A 15,169-nucleotide genomic window follows, 5' to 3' on the forward strand; every position below is an offset into this window, starting at 1 on the left:
ATGCATGCCGTGAACCTCATCAGTTTACCTGAAGGTCAACAAGACTCTGTGGTTTAAAACATTTAATCTAATTAGACAAGTTTATCAAAATCGATGAAATATTAGCCTTATCATCTGTGTGTCTAAAATATTACATTTAAAACAATTTCATTGCTCTATAACCAGGATCCATAATTCTTATATACATATGATTGGGCAGGGATTGAACCTCTGTATCTTTACTTCACATGGGGGAGGGTAGTAGTTTCAATGGTCTTATCACTAAGTTCTAGCAGTTCAAACCCAGCAGAACAAATGTATATTAAATACGACACCTGTTGATGAAAATCATCATCGAACTGTACAAAATAGGATTTTACAAACATGATGTTAACAAAGAACTCTTCCATCATGGTTTGTAGGTTGCTGCAAGAAAAATAACATAAAATAAGATATTGAGCAGTTTTTAATAGGTTTCCTATTTATCCATATATTTTCATGCATGAGCGCTCTTTGTCATTGGGTTGTCTTCTGTTATGGGAGTGGTTATCGGTGTTCCAGTGGCTGATTTTGATTGCTGTGAGCCCTGATTTGCAGTGGGCGCCGGCTGCTGTTCTGGGGACTCTTCGATTCGAGACTTGCGCAGGGTGGCAAAGATGTCTTTGAAAAGGGACCGATAAGGTGGTGGGCTTGTCGTGGAGTCTCCAACGTCTGTATTCACCTCGACACAGCGATGCAGGTTTACAAGGAGGGTCTGCACTTCCTTGTGCGAAACACGGAAATTCCTGTCGGCTTCATCTTCATCAAAGTCTGTACCTGATCGAGGTCTCCGCAACTTGTGCTGCAGGAGAGACTCGTATTTTTGACATAGAGCGTAGTACTGTGACTCGAGCTCACTGAGAATGGAGACATTGGACTGTACACCGTTGCCTGACAGTTGTTCCCGAGTTTCCATTAGGACTTTGTGAATAGATTCATTACTGCCATACACACTGCCACCATCCTCTAAACGTGCAACCTGCAGATAAATAGAAAAGGAAACGAAAATAACAACTTTAGATTCAGGAACACTGGTTTGGAATTTGGTAAAACAGAGAAAAACTTTACAGCATCTAATACAAGAAAATTGGTCTAATATAGGTGCCGGAGTGGCCGTGTGGTAAGTAGCTTGCTTACCAACCACATGGTTCCGGGTTCAGTCCCACTGCAAGGCACCTTGAGCAAGTGTCTTCTACTACAGCCTCGGGCCAACCAATGCCTTGTGAGTGGATTTGGTAGACAGAAACTGAAAGAAGCCCATCATATATATGTATATATATGTATGTAAGTGTGTGTATATGTTTGTCCCCCCAACATCGCTTGACAACCGATGCTGGCGTGTTTACGTCCTTGTAACTTAGCGGTTCATCAAAAGAGACCGATAGAATAAGTACTAGGCTTCCAAAGAATAAGTCCAGGGGTCAATTTGCTCGACTAAAGGCGGTGCTCCAGCATGGCCGCAGTCAAATGACTGAAACAAATAAAGGAGTAATATGCAGGCATGACTGCATGATAAGAAGTTTGCTTTCCAACTACACAGTTCCAGGTTCAGTCCCACTGCAACGCACCTTGGGCAAGTGTCTTCCACTATATTCCTACGCCAACCAAAGCCTGTCATCATCATGTCTGCTTTCCATGCTAGCATGGGCTGGACAGCTCAACCAGGGTCTAGGAAGCCAGGAGGCTCCACCAGGCTCCAGTCTGATCTGGCAGTGTTTCTACAGCTGGATGCCCTTCGTAAGCGGCCAGAAGAGGCTGGCAAACGGCCACGATCGGTTGGTGCTTTTTACGTGTCACCGACACGGACGCCAGCCAGGCGGCGCTGACATTTGCCACATTCGGATGGTGCTTTTTACGTGCCACCGGCACGGGTATCATAACTAGAATTTCCATTTGATTCTTATTTTGATGTTGATGTACTTGACTCAATAGGTTTCCTCAAGCACAGCAGGTCACTATACGGAGACCTATTGAGTCATGTACGTCACATGTATAAATATATATTTCTTTTATCTTTTACTTGGCCCAGTCACCAGGCTGCAGCCATGCTGGGGCACCGCCTTGAAGAAATTTTAGTTTGAATGTATTGACCCTAGTACATCATTTTTTAAAAAGCCTGGTACATATTTTATTGGCCTCTTTTGTGTGTATGTGTGTGTTTATCCCTTCCGCCACTTGACAATCAGAGTTGGTTTGTTTATGTCACTATAACTTAGCAGTTCAACAAAAAGATCAATAGAATAAGCATCAGGTTCAAAAGGTTGATTCATCCAATTAAATCCTTCAAACTGGTGCTCCAGTATGGTCACAGTCCAATGACTTTGCTTTTTTAACAGTTCTAACTAGTTCCATTCAAACTATCTAAACCATGTCAGCATGGACAACAGTGGAGGCGCAATGGCCCATTAGTTAGGGCAGCCGACTCGCGGTTTCGATTCCCAGACCGGGCGTTGTGTGTGTTTATTGAGCGAAAACACCTAAAGCTCCCCAAGGCTCCAGCAGGGGGTGGTGGCAACCCCTGTTGTACTCTTTCACCCCAACTTTCTCTCACTCTTTCTTCCTGTTTCTTGTCCCCGACTTCCTACGCAACCGCTGAGCCTGGATGTGCATTCATCCATCCGTCGATGCTCTCGGTGTCGGGGGTTGACCTGCTTTCTCTTCTGTGGGTCTTACGAATAGCAAAGGACCACGTTTTGATACCAACCCAGCTGAAACCATCTCTGGCTCTGTAGTACAAATGACTTGTTTTCAAAAGTTTTGAATTAAAATATTCCACCAAACCTTAGTCACAATTTATGTTCCTAACACTAGCTGAATGATAACTAAGTTATTTTACTAAATTCTTTCTTATACTTAAAATTAATTGAAAGAAACACAGAGCATCTCAACAGGAATATGGTAACAAAAGGGTTAACAATTATTGAGAGTGAAACGGTTATTAGAGAGAAACAGGAATCACCACACAGGTCTTAATATATTATACTTCCATGTTGCTATGGTAACAGTTAACCCTTTTGATACCAACCAAGCTGAAACCACCTCTGGCTCTGTAGTACAGATGTCTTGTTTCCAAAAGTTCTGAATTAAAATCTTCCACCAAACCTTAGTCACAATTTACGTTCCTAACACTAGCTTAATGATAACTAAGTTATTGTACTAAATTCTTTGTTATATTTAAAGTAATTGAAAGAAATATGGAGCATCTCAAAATAAACACAGTAACGGAAGGGTTAAAACATCTGAGAGGTAGACCCAGGAAGACATGGGATGAGGTGGTGAAGCATGATCTTCAACTATTGGACCTCAGAGACGCAATGACTAGTGACAGACCTTTGGTGATATACTGTGCTTGAGAAGACCCCATCAAGCCAAGTGAAATTGTAGTCATGGAAGATACTAGTGTCAAGCAACTGGCACCTGTGCCAGTGACACATAAAAGAACCCATTACATTAGGAAGGGCATCCAATTGTAGAAACCATGCTAAATCAGATTGGAGTCTGGTGCAGCCCCTCAGCTTACCAGCCCTAGTAAAACTGTCCAACCCATGCCAGCATGGACAACAGACATTGAATGATGAGGATGTTGAGTAAGACAATGGAAAATATGCATCACCAAAAATATCTCATGCTTGTAGATTTGTACCAAAACTACACCTGACAAAGCTTAGCATGATGTACATACCTTGCCTTCACTTGTCATCTGTGGTTCGTCATGCTCCACTTCTTTGCCAAGGACTCCAGCTGGTAGACATGGTTTGATTTCATTACCACAACGACGACACACCTTTTCGGATCGTAGCTGTAACTGCTTCAGTTCCGCCTCTAATTTGTTTGTGTCCATCAGCCTCTTCTCCAATTCTTCAACTTTGGCCTCCAGATTTTGATTGTCTTGGATCAATACAGCTACCTACAACACAACAGGTATTAGTGAGAGAGATATTAGCAGAACCATTAGATGAGTGGCTCTCAACTGGAGTCCATATGACCCATGGCAGGAGCAATATAAGATTTTGTTGTTAAAGTTTCTAAAAATAGCCTATGAACACCATCAAACTGTTGAAGCTAGGTATAAAAGCAGAGTTAGTAATAAATATGTATTATGTAGTTATATAACATTGTGGACCACAATTCTTGTCCTTGGAGAGCAACTGTTATTTCCTATTTGCTTATCCATAGAAAGTATGAAAAATGGATAATGTTTCTTTCAAATTTTGCTTACGTTACATTTATTCAAACCCCATAGAAACCCTCTCAACACATAGCTATGATGCTCCCCAACTACTCCTACTCATCATCAGAGATACACATATTGTCAGCCATTAATAGACATGCTCAAGTGGTTATGGTCAAGCAACTGACAAGCAAATCTGATTAGACTAGTTGCTAAAATGATATTTCTGCTTCAACAACACAATACTGAATCTGTCTGAAATGTAACGGATAATAGATCAGTTTCGAATCATTGATGTCCAGAGTTTGAAGGGAATAGTTATTCATCTCCTTTGATTTTTAGATAGAAATAAATAAGAAATAACACTGACTTTAAAAACCCAGAGACATGCAACCAAGAGAATACCCTCCATCAGGCATTTGCCATATTCTGAACGCCTTACTTCCCTGGGCGTGGATACATTGAATTGAAACTCCGACATCTGGCAGCTGGCTTGGCAGACACTCATAAAATTATTAACCATCTTACAAACAATAACTCTGAGCACCTTTTCAAACTCCACCTGTCTAACACCCGTGGACATGTCAGAAAACAGCACAGCTCCCATGACTTTCGGAAACATTTTTTCATGCTAAGAGTTGCCGAAGCATGGAACAAACTGCCGGCATCAGTTGCTAGTTGTCGGAGCACTGCATCCTTCAAAACTTTCATGCTTCCTGAGATTCGCAAACACTACACCTGATTTTCTCCCCTCCATCCACACAAGCAAGCATGTATCTGACTCATACACATCCCAGGCATTTGTACATTACTGCATATTCTTTATACGCACTTTTGACAAGTTGTGGTGCACCTGAGCACTGTATACAATAACTTCATTATTATTATTATTATTATTATTTTAAAACAAAACACAAAAAATCTCGTTACACATTGTAATCAAAGGTAAATTTTTACCTCAATTTCAAAATCCTCTCGTTTCCGTTTTTCAATAACCTGTTGCGTTTTAAGGTTTCTAACGGTGTCTTGTAGTTTACGTATTTCTGTTTCATAAGGATTTAGATGGAGGCCTTGTTTAAACTGGTTATGACTCCAACTTGGGAAACTAGTCGGGTAAAAATCTTCATAGTTGATATCATGCAGGCTGGGTACGCTCATAGTTTTGCGCCTTTCAGCCTTTTCTCGTTGGCGTTCAGCAGTGAGCAATTCTTCCACTTTGGTTTGTAATTCTCCATTTCTTACTTCAATGTTCACCAATTCTTCCTGTAAACTGAAATAGAAAGGTTCTGTTTTTTTTTACTACTTCCTACATGACTGATTCTTATCGAATTATTTACAGTATTTTTTTTTCATTATGTAACAAATTCACTTTTCTAGTCATTGCTTCTCTGACAAATACTAACAACTTTAAATCTACATTCTTGATTGGTTCAGTGAAATCAAAGACCCCCGTCTACTGTGACTACTATTAATACTGCTGCTGTTATTGTTGTTGTTAAGCAACAAGACGGGGTGTAAAGGTGATTAGGTGATGGTCTAGGGCTTAGGGGCGGGAGACCCCAGACCTTGGGGAAAAAACCCAAAAAACTTTGGTCGTCTTGTTGTAGTCGAGGGCTCTTCGTTGATACCCGACACCACTGGGAGGTGGCCCTCGATCGCTGGAAATGGAGATCTCCAGGTCCAAATTCTTGGACGGCTGCTGCTGCTACTACTACTCTTTTACTTGTTTTAGTCATTTGACTGCAGCCATGCTGGAGCACTGCCTTTAGTCGAGCAAAACAACCCCAGGACTTATTCTTTGGATGCCTAGTACTTATTCTATCGGTCTGTTTTGCCAAACTGCTAAGTAAACACACCAGCATCGGTTGTCAAGTGATGTTGGGGAGACAAACACAGTCACACAAACATACACCCACACACACACATACATACATACACATATATATATATACACATATATACGACGGGCTTCTTTCAGTTTTCGTCTACCATATCCACTCACAAGGCTTTGGTCAACCCGAGGCTATAGTAGAAGACACTTGCCCAAGGTGCCACGCAGCGGGACTGAACTCGGAACCATGTGGTTCGTAAGCAAGCTACTTACCACACAGCCACTCCTACGCCTATGACAGAGCAATTTCAACGCCAAAGGGTTAAAACATTTTGACGAAGAACCGAATCCTCATCCCATTTGCAATGAGGTACTTCTGTGAATCTGGATTCAGACAAAATAATCTAGGAATCAACTGAATCCACATGTAGAGCAACAGATTGGAATCTGAAAGAAAATTCCATGTTTTGATAAAAGTTATAAACAAGAGGCAAGAACAAAGTTACTCTCTTTTACTCGTTTCAGTCATTTGACTGCGGCCATGCTGGAGCAGCACCTTTAGTCGAGCAAATCAACCCCAAGACTTATTCTTTGTAAGCCCAGTACTTATTCTATCGGTCTCTTTTGCCGAACCGCTAAGTGACGGGGACGTAAACATACCAGCACCAGTTGTCAAGCGATGCTAGAGGGACAAACACACACATATATACACATATATATACATATATACGACAGGCTTCTTTCAGTTTCCGTCTACCAAATCCACTCACAAGGCTTTGGTCGGCCCGAGGCTATAGCAGAAGACACTTGCCCAAGATGCCACGCAGTGGGACTGAACCCGGAACCATGTGTCTGGTTAGCAAGCTACTTACCACATAGCCACTCCTGTTGAATTCTATGTTTACAATTGTGATTATTGTTACTGTTAACAGTTTATTTTTCTAATTGTTCAATGTACATTCACACTTTTTCTTTGCAGTAAGTCAAAAGCTGATAATTAATATTATCATTTTTATGTAAGGAGGTCAGCTGACAGAATCGTTAGCATGCCAGGCAAAATGCTTAGTGGCATTTCATCTGTCCTTACGTTCTGAGTTCAGATTCTGCTGAGGTTGACTTTGCCTTTCATCTTTTTGGGGGTCAATAAAATAAAATACGACTTACACACTGGGATCAACGTAATCGACTAGTGCCCACCCCTGAAGTTTCACGCCTTGTGCATATAGCAGAAAGAAGAAGGAGAGGAGGAGGAAGAAGAGAAGAAGAGGAGGAGGAAGAAGAAGAGGAGGAAGAAGAGAAGAGGAGGAGGAAGAAGAAGGAGGAGGAGGAAGAAGAAGAAGAAGAAGAGGAGGAGGATGGAGAAGGAGAGGAGGAGGATGGAGAAGGAGAGGAAGGAGAAGAAGAGGAGGAGGAAGAAGAAGAAGAGGAGGAAGAAGAAGAGGACGAGGACGAAGAAGAGGAGGAAGAGGAAGAAGAAGAAGAAGAAGAAGAAGAAGAAGAAGAAGAAGAAGAGGAGAAAGAAGAAGAAGAAGAGAGGAGGAGGAGGAAGAAGAAGGAGAAGGAAGGAGAAGAGGAGGAGGAGGAAGAAGAAGGAGAAGGCAGGAGAAGAGGAGGAGGAGGAAGAAGAAGGAGAAGGAAGGAGAAGAGGAGGAGGAGGAAGAAGGAGGAGGAGGAGGAGAAGAGGGGGAGGAGGAGGAGAAGGAGAAGAGGAGGAGGAGGAAGAAGGAGAAGAGGAGGAGGAGGAAGAAGAGGAGGAGGAGGAGGAGAAGAGGAGGAGGAGGAAGAAGCAGAGGAGAAGAAGAGGAGGAGGAAGGAGGAGGAGGAGGAGGAAGAAGGAGAAGAGGAGGAGGAGGAAGAGGAAGAAGAAAGAGAAGAATTATTATTACTATTATTCTTATTATTATTATTATTACTATTATTATTATTATGTAAGATGGCAAGCTGGTAGAATCATTAGCATACTGGGCAAAGTACAAATGCTTCGCAGTTTTTTGTTCTGAGTTCAAATTCCACTGAGGTCAACTTTACATTTTATCCTATCGGGGTCGATAAAATAAAGTATCAATTGTGTGCTGGGGTCAATGTAATCGACTCACACACCCTCCACCAAAATTGCTGGCCTTGTGCCAAAATTTGAAATTATTATTATTAGTAGTAGTAGTACCCTGCGGTGCATAAGCGAAAGCAGGATATTGTAGTCACTCGTCTTTGTCTGTGTTTGCAAAATTATTGGAAAACGGTTGAACGTATTTTCACCAATTTTGAGAGAAATACTTATTGTGTGAATGGCTCGATTCCATTATTTTCGTTTGATTATCTTCAAAACTAGGCGGAAGGGTCAATCAAAATGTTTCCTTTCTCTACAGAAACGATAAGCAGGGGAAATAACTCTTGATGTCATTTTGTTGAAATATGAATTCGTCTGAGAAAATATTTATTAACCCTTTCGTTACTGTATTTATTTTGAGATGCTCAATGTTCCTTTCGATTACTTTAAATATAACAAAGAATTTAGTAAAATAACTTAGTTACGATTCAGCTAGTGTTATGAACATAAATTGTGACTAAGGTTTGGTGGAAGATTTTAATTCAAAACTGACGAAAACAAAACATTTGTACTACAGAGCCAGAGGTGGTTTCAGCTGGGTTGGTATCATGGAAGTATAGTATATTAAGACCTGGAAGTATAGTATATTAAGACCTGTGTGGTGATTCCTGTTTCTCTCTAATAACTGTTTCACTCTCAATAATTGTTAACCCTTTTGTTACCATATTCCTGTTGAGATGCTCTGTTTCTTTCAATTAATTTTAAATATAACAAAGAGTTTAGTAAAATAACTTAGTTATCATTCAGCTAGTGTTAGGAACATAAATTGTGACTAAGGTTTGGTGGAAGATTTTAATTCAGAACTTTTGGAAACATGACATTTGTACTCAGAGCCAGTTTCAGCCGGTAAATTTCATTTTAACCTTGTGTGTGCACAGGGTATGCATCGCCCATCTAATGCCTTTTTTTGTAAAGACTTCCGCCCGTACTCCCCATTTTCTCCCAAATTTGTTTATTTAAAAAATTTTTTTTTGCCAAAAATCTGTATTGTTAAATCCCCCCCTCTTTCCCACCCCCGAATTCTTCAACATTGACTTTTTTCCACAACACTAGCCAAAACCCTAACCCTAACCCTAATTGTAACTACAGAAATGTTTTGAAATTTTTGTCCGAATCATAAATGTCCGTATTTTTCCACATATTTGGAAAAAGAAAAAATTCTTACAAAACAATTTTTGGGGAAATTTCTTTCAGAATTACAATTTCCGTATTTTTCAGCATATTTTGAAAAAAAAAATTCTGAAAAAGGTAAAAAATGAAGGAAATGGGGGTGGGGTGGTAATTTAAAAATGCCGATTTTTGCCAATTTTTTTTGCAGATTCGTATTCCCCGTAGCCGAAAAGGGGGGTTAGTGTTGAAAAAAAAAAGAAATTTTTAAAAAGGGTGGTTATTGGGGGGACGGGCGGAAGTCTTGCTTTTTTTGTTGTTATTATTATTATTAGTAGTAGTAGTAGTAGTAGCAGCAGCAGTAATAGTAGCAGCAGCAGTAGTAGTAGTAGTAGTAGTAAGGTGGCGAGCTGACAGAATCGCTAGCATGCCAGGAAAAATACTCGGCAGTATTTCGTCTGCCGCTACATTCCGATTTCAAATTCTGCCAAGGTCGACTTTGCCTTTCATCCTTTCGGGGGTCGATAAATTAAGTACCAGTTGTGTACTGGGGTCAATCTAATCGACTGGCCCCTTACCCCAAAAAATTTCAGGCCTTGTGCCAATGATAGAAAGGATTATTGTTATTATTAGTAGTAGTAGTAGTAGTATTATGTTGGTTCAGTTTTGTTCCTCCACAATACTATTTGTGGGATTAAGCCAAAAAATGGAAACTTATGGAGTTGTACTTTTTTAGCCGGTAACTCAGTCTGAAACCATATTGCTGGACCTGGAGGAAGTACATTATACTAGAGCTAACCAAATCGTTATGGCACTCTGTCGGTTACGACGACGTGGGTTCCAGTTGATCCGACCAATGGAACAGTCAGCTCTGAAATTTACATGCAAGTGGCTGAGCACTCCACAGACACCTGTACCCTTAACGTAGTTCTCAGAGAGATTCAGTGTGACACAGAGTGTGGCAAGGCTGGCCCCTTTGAAATACAGGTACAACAGAAACAGGAAGAAAGAGTGTGAGATGGTTGTGGCGAAAGAGTACAGCAGGGTTTGCCACCCCCCACCCCCTGCTGGACTTACATGGAACTTTAGGTGTTTTCGTTCAGTAAACATTCACAACGCCCCGTCCAAGAATCGAAACCGCGAGTCCACTGCCCTAACCATATAAATACTTATCATCATATTTAACATCCTTTGTTCCATGCTTGCATGTGTCAAATAGAATTCTCTGAGGCAGATTTTCCAAAGACATAATGCCCTTTCTGTCACCACACCTTATCTGCTTCCAACCATGGTAATAATTCCCCATGGATGGGCATATCTGCATGGAAAATTGGAAACAAAAGGCATTGCTTATATGATGACGATGATGATGATGATGATGATTATTTACAAATCTAATGCAAGGTCATGAGAAGAGGAGCAGAAATAAATATACTTGCATACACACACACATACAGCTATATTCATATCCGTGCTGTGGGCACGTAACAAACACCATCCGAGCGTGGCCGTCTGCCAGCCTCGTCTGGCACCTGTGTCGGTGGCACATAAAAAACACCATCCAAACGTCATCGACTGGCCTCCGTGCTGTGGGCACGTAACAAACACCATCCGATCGTGGCCGTTCGCCAGCCTCATCTGGCACCTGTGTCGGTGGCACATAAAAACACCATCCGAGCGTGGCCGTCTGCCAGCCTCGCCTGGCACCTGTGTCGGTGGCACATAAAAAACACCATCCAAACGTCATCGACTGGCCTCCGTGCTGTGGGCACGTAACAAACACCATCCGATCGTGGCCGTTCGCCAGCCTCGTCTGGCACCTGTGCCGGTGGCACATAAAAAACACCATCCGAGCATGGCCGTTTGCCAGCCTCGTCTGGCACCTGTGTCGGTGGCACATAAAATCACCCACTACACTCTCGGAGTGGTTGGCGTTAGGAAGGGCATCCAGCTGTAGAAACACTGCCAGATCTGACTGGACTGGTGCAGCTTTCAGGCTCCCCAGACCCCAGTTGAACCGTCCAACCCATGCTAGCATGGAAAGCGGACGTTAAATGATGATGATGATGATGATGATGATGATATATATATATATATACGTTTATATATTTGTTGTGCAAGATTTTTTATGTGAAGTCGTGTGTTGAAACAGATATTGTTGTATTTCGGAATGGTCATTTTGCCAGTTTAGCCAATAAAAACACACGCACTATATATTTGGTGTTGTTTTGCTTCAGTGTTATTTATTTTTTACATTAATCTTAATCTTATTTCGGCCAGAGTTCTTAAGGAGAGTAAGGAGAGACACAAATAAGAAAGAAGAAAGCAAAGGACCACTGATGCGGTCACAGGAGTGTGACGAAAGAACTCTGGCCGAAATAAGATTAAGATTAATGTAAAAAATAAATAACACTGAAGCAAAATAACACCAAATATATAGTGCGTGTGTTTTTATTGGCTAAACTGGCAAAATGACCATTCCGAAATATAACAATATATATATATATATATATATATATATATATATCATCATCATCGTTAACGTCAGCTTTCCATGCTGGCATGGGTTGGACGATTTGACTGAGGTCTGGCGATCCAGATGGCTGCACCAAGCTCCAGTCTTGATCTGGCAGAGTTTCTACAGCTGGATGCCCTTCCTAACGCCAACCACTCCGAGAGTGTAGTGGGTGCTTTTACATGCCACCGGCACGGGGACCAGTCAGGCGGTACTGGAAACGGCCACGCTCAAATGGTGCTTTTCATGTGCCACCTGCACAGAAGCCAGTCCAGCGGCACTGGCAACGACCTCGCTCGAATGTCTTTTCACGGGCCACCAGCACAAGTGCCAGTAAGGCGACGCAGGTAACGATCACACACGAATGGTGCTTTTTACATGCCACCAGCACAGGGGCCAGCTTGTTGCTCTGGCAATGATCATGCTCAGATAGTACTCTTAGCGCTCCACGGATGCCACAAAGTATGGAGGTTTAGTTCACAGGTGATCTAAACAATTAGGTACGCTAGGTGTGTGCTGTAACGGATTTCTTTCCATCTCCTTATTCTTTTGTTCCCTTCCTCTATGTTGTCATCTCATTAATATATACCATTCTCATTTCCTTATGTGTCTCTCTGATCACGGAATATCCCATACTAGGGATATCCCAGAAACAGCTGCAGAATTCTGGATTTCTTTCGATAATACTGTAGGAGTGGCTGTGTGGTAAGTAGCTTGCTAACCAACCACATGGTTCCGGGTTCAGTCCCACTGCGTGGCATCCGGGTCGACCAATGCCTTGTGAGTGGATTTGGTAGACGGAAACTGAAAGAAGCCAGTCGAATATATGTATATATATATGCGTGTGTGTGTTTGTATGTCTGTGTTTGTCCCCCTAGCATTGCTTGACAACCGATGCTGGTGTGTTTATGTCCCCGTCACTTAGCGGTTCGGCAAAAAGGGACCGATAGAATAAGTACTGGGCTTACAAAGAATAAGTCTTGGGGTCGATTTGCTCGACTAAAGGCAGTGCTCCAGCATGGGCGCAGTCAAATGACTGAAACAAGTAAAAGAGTAAAAAGAGTATATATACATATATATATATATGTGTGTGTGTGTGTGTGTGTGTGTGTGTATATGGGGTTGACCCCCTTCAGTCATTTGTATTCTTCAAAAGTTTAGAGTAAACCCATCAGGATTAATGTAAAATTGCTTTTATTATAATTGCAGCGTGGAAGGTGTTTATAAGCCATTTAAGAAACACACAAAAACCGTTAGATTCACTTCAACATTTAAATTTAATTTGTCGAAATATTTTCGTCGCTTTGAGATCGTGACCTGTTCACCGACAAAATTCCGTGTAGCACGGAATTCCATCAGGCATTTGCCATATTCTGAACGCCTTACTTCCCTGGGCATGGACACATTGAAACTCCGACGTCTGGCAGCTGACTTGGCAGACACCCATAAAATTATCCACCATCTTACAAACAATAACTCTGAGCACCTTTTCAAACTCCACCTGTCTAACACCCGTGGACATATTTACAAAATCAGAAAACATTTTTTCACGCTAAGAGTTGCTGAAGCATGGAACAAACTGCCAGCATCAGTTGTTAGTTGTCGGAGCACTGCATCCTTCAAAACTTCCATGCTTCCTGAGATTCGCCAACACTACACCTGATTTCCTCCCCTTCATACACATGCAAGCATGTATCTGACTCATACATTGTTCGCTTTCCAGACATTTGTACATTACTGCATATACTCTGACAAGTTGTGGTGCACCTGAGCACTGTATACAATAATTTCATTATTATTATATGCTGCAATTGTTTTGGTTCCAGCACACGATCTCAGATCAGGTTACTTGCTATGCAAGTACATCTCCGCTTTTATTATAATTGGACATAAAAACAAACATGAACACACAGAACAGGCTTCTTTCAGGTTCTATCTATCGACCCTGGGCTTTTGTTGGCTCTGGTCATTTAAAACACAAGGCTACTAAATTCGTTTTAAATTTATTTCACGAGTTGTCAAAATTCTCACCACACAATGATGACCCAGTCACCGACACAGCTCGACAGGAACTCATGAACTTAAATTCAAAAAGTAAGTTCAACCCATTTGTTTGTTAATAAATTGCCAGAATGGCTCTTCCATAACGTAAAAATAGAAATTATCATCAGACATTGACTTTTCATAATATAATATTAATTACAGAGTTGGGGAGGTGAAAATTTTTTTCTACTGGTTCGCCACACGGCAAAGGTTGAGAACCTCTGGCCTAAATACCTAGATACATAAAAACAGATAGGGTTGTGTTCCACACAGACAATTAACTTAACCTAGATACATTAAAAAAAAGATGAGAGGTTTTTGAATGTTATTTCTGTGACCCGTTTAGTTATAGAATGGGTCAGATTTGAAAATGTTGAACATTTTCCATAATAAAAAGATGGAATATGAGAGAGAGAAATAAAGAGGGGAAAAAATATGCCATTTACGTTTCTATTCTTTGTTTGTCAGCTCGGTGATCCGTGACTAGTCTTTGGTTTGTTTTCTCCAGGTCCTGAACATTCTTGTCTAGTTCTTCATAAATGCGCATTCTAGATTCATTCACCTGACGCAAAGCTTCCAATTGTTTGTTTAAAAACTAAAAGAAAATGGAAGTAGGGGGAAACAAATTTTTTTTTTTTTAAATTTGATATTGTAGTTTTGCAGAACAAGTTAACAAAAAAATAAATAAAATATTCAACACAGAAAAATAATCTAGAATCTAAAATGTCAACAAAGATCATAGTAATAATTAATGGAACAAAAGAAGAATACAACAATACAAAAGTAATCATCATCATTTATTATTATTATTATTATTATCATCATTATTAGTGAAGGTGCATGGCTCAGTGGTTAGAGCGTAGACCTTATGATCATGAGGTTGTGAGTTCGATTCCCAGACCGGGCTGTGTGTTGTGTTCTCGAGCAAGACACTTTTTTTCACGTTGCTCCAGTTCACTCAGCTGTAGAAATGAGTTGTAGTATCACTGGTGCCAAGCTGTATCGGCCCCTTTGCCTTTCCCTTGGATAACATCGGTGGCGTGGAGAGGGGAGGCTGGTATGCATGGGCAACTGGTAGCCTTCCACAAACAACCTTGCCTGGACTTGTGCCTCAGAGAGTAACTTTCTAGGTGCAGTCCTATGGTCATTTATGACCAAAAGGGGGTCTCCTATCATTATTATTATTATTATTATTAAGGCGGTGAGCTGGCAGAATCATTAGCATGCCAGGTAAAATGCTTAGCGGCATTTTGTCCATCCTTATATTCTGAGTTCAAATTCTGCTAAGGTTACCTTTCCCTTTCATCCTCTTCGAGGTCAATAAATTAAGTATCAGTGATAGACTGGTGCTTATTTTAATCGATCTCAAAAACATGA

General features: G+C 41.1%; 2 protein-coding genes and 1 long non-coding RNA gene across 3 annotated transcripts in view; 1 reads left to right on the top strand and 2 right to left on the bottom strand.

Annotated features, from left to right (window-relative positions):
• The window catches only part of LOC118767629, a 142,754-nt gene that overhangs the window by 61,319 nt on the left and 66,266 nt on the right, over positions 1-15,169 (bottom strand). The window lies entirely within an intron of this gene.
• Positions 1-15,169, top strand: part of LOC118767635 — a 134,680-nt gene that overhangs the window by 59,024 nt on the left and 60,487 nt on the right. The gene's annotated exons all lie outside the window — the stretch shown is intronic.
• LOC115223420 (cerebellar degeneration-related protein 2-like) overlaps positions 1-15,169 on the bottom strand; it is a 55,637-nt gene that overhangs the window by 243 nt on the left and 40,225 nt on the right. Inside the window, exons 4-7 of the mRNA XM_029793950.2 lie at positions 14,239-14,387; positions 5,147-5,459; positions 3,701-3,925; positions 1-997 (exon numbers count right to left, since the gene is read on the bottom strand). The exon at positions 1-997 is cut by the window's left edge and continues 243 nt beyond it. Coding sequence (XP_029649810.1) covers positions 476-997; positions 3,701-3,925; positions 5,147-5,459; positions 14,239-14,387 — 1,209 coding nt within the window. The 3' untranslated portion in view covers positions 1-475. The remainder of the gene's footprint in view (positions 998-3,700; positions 3,926-5,146; positions 5,460-14,238; positions 14,388-15,169) is intronic.

The sequence above is a fragment of the Octopus sinensis genome, linkage group LG23, assembly GCF_006345805.1.
Source record: "Octopus sinensis linkage group LG23, ASM634580v1, whole genome shotgun sequence".
Lineage (NCBI taxonomy): Eukaryota > Metazoa > Mollusca > Cephalopoda > Octopoda > Octopodidae > Octopus > Octopus sinensis.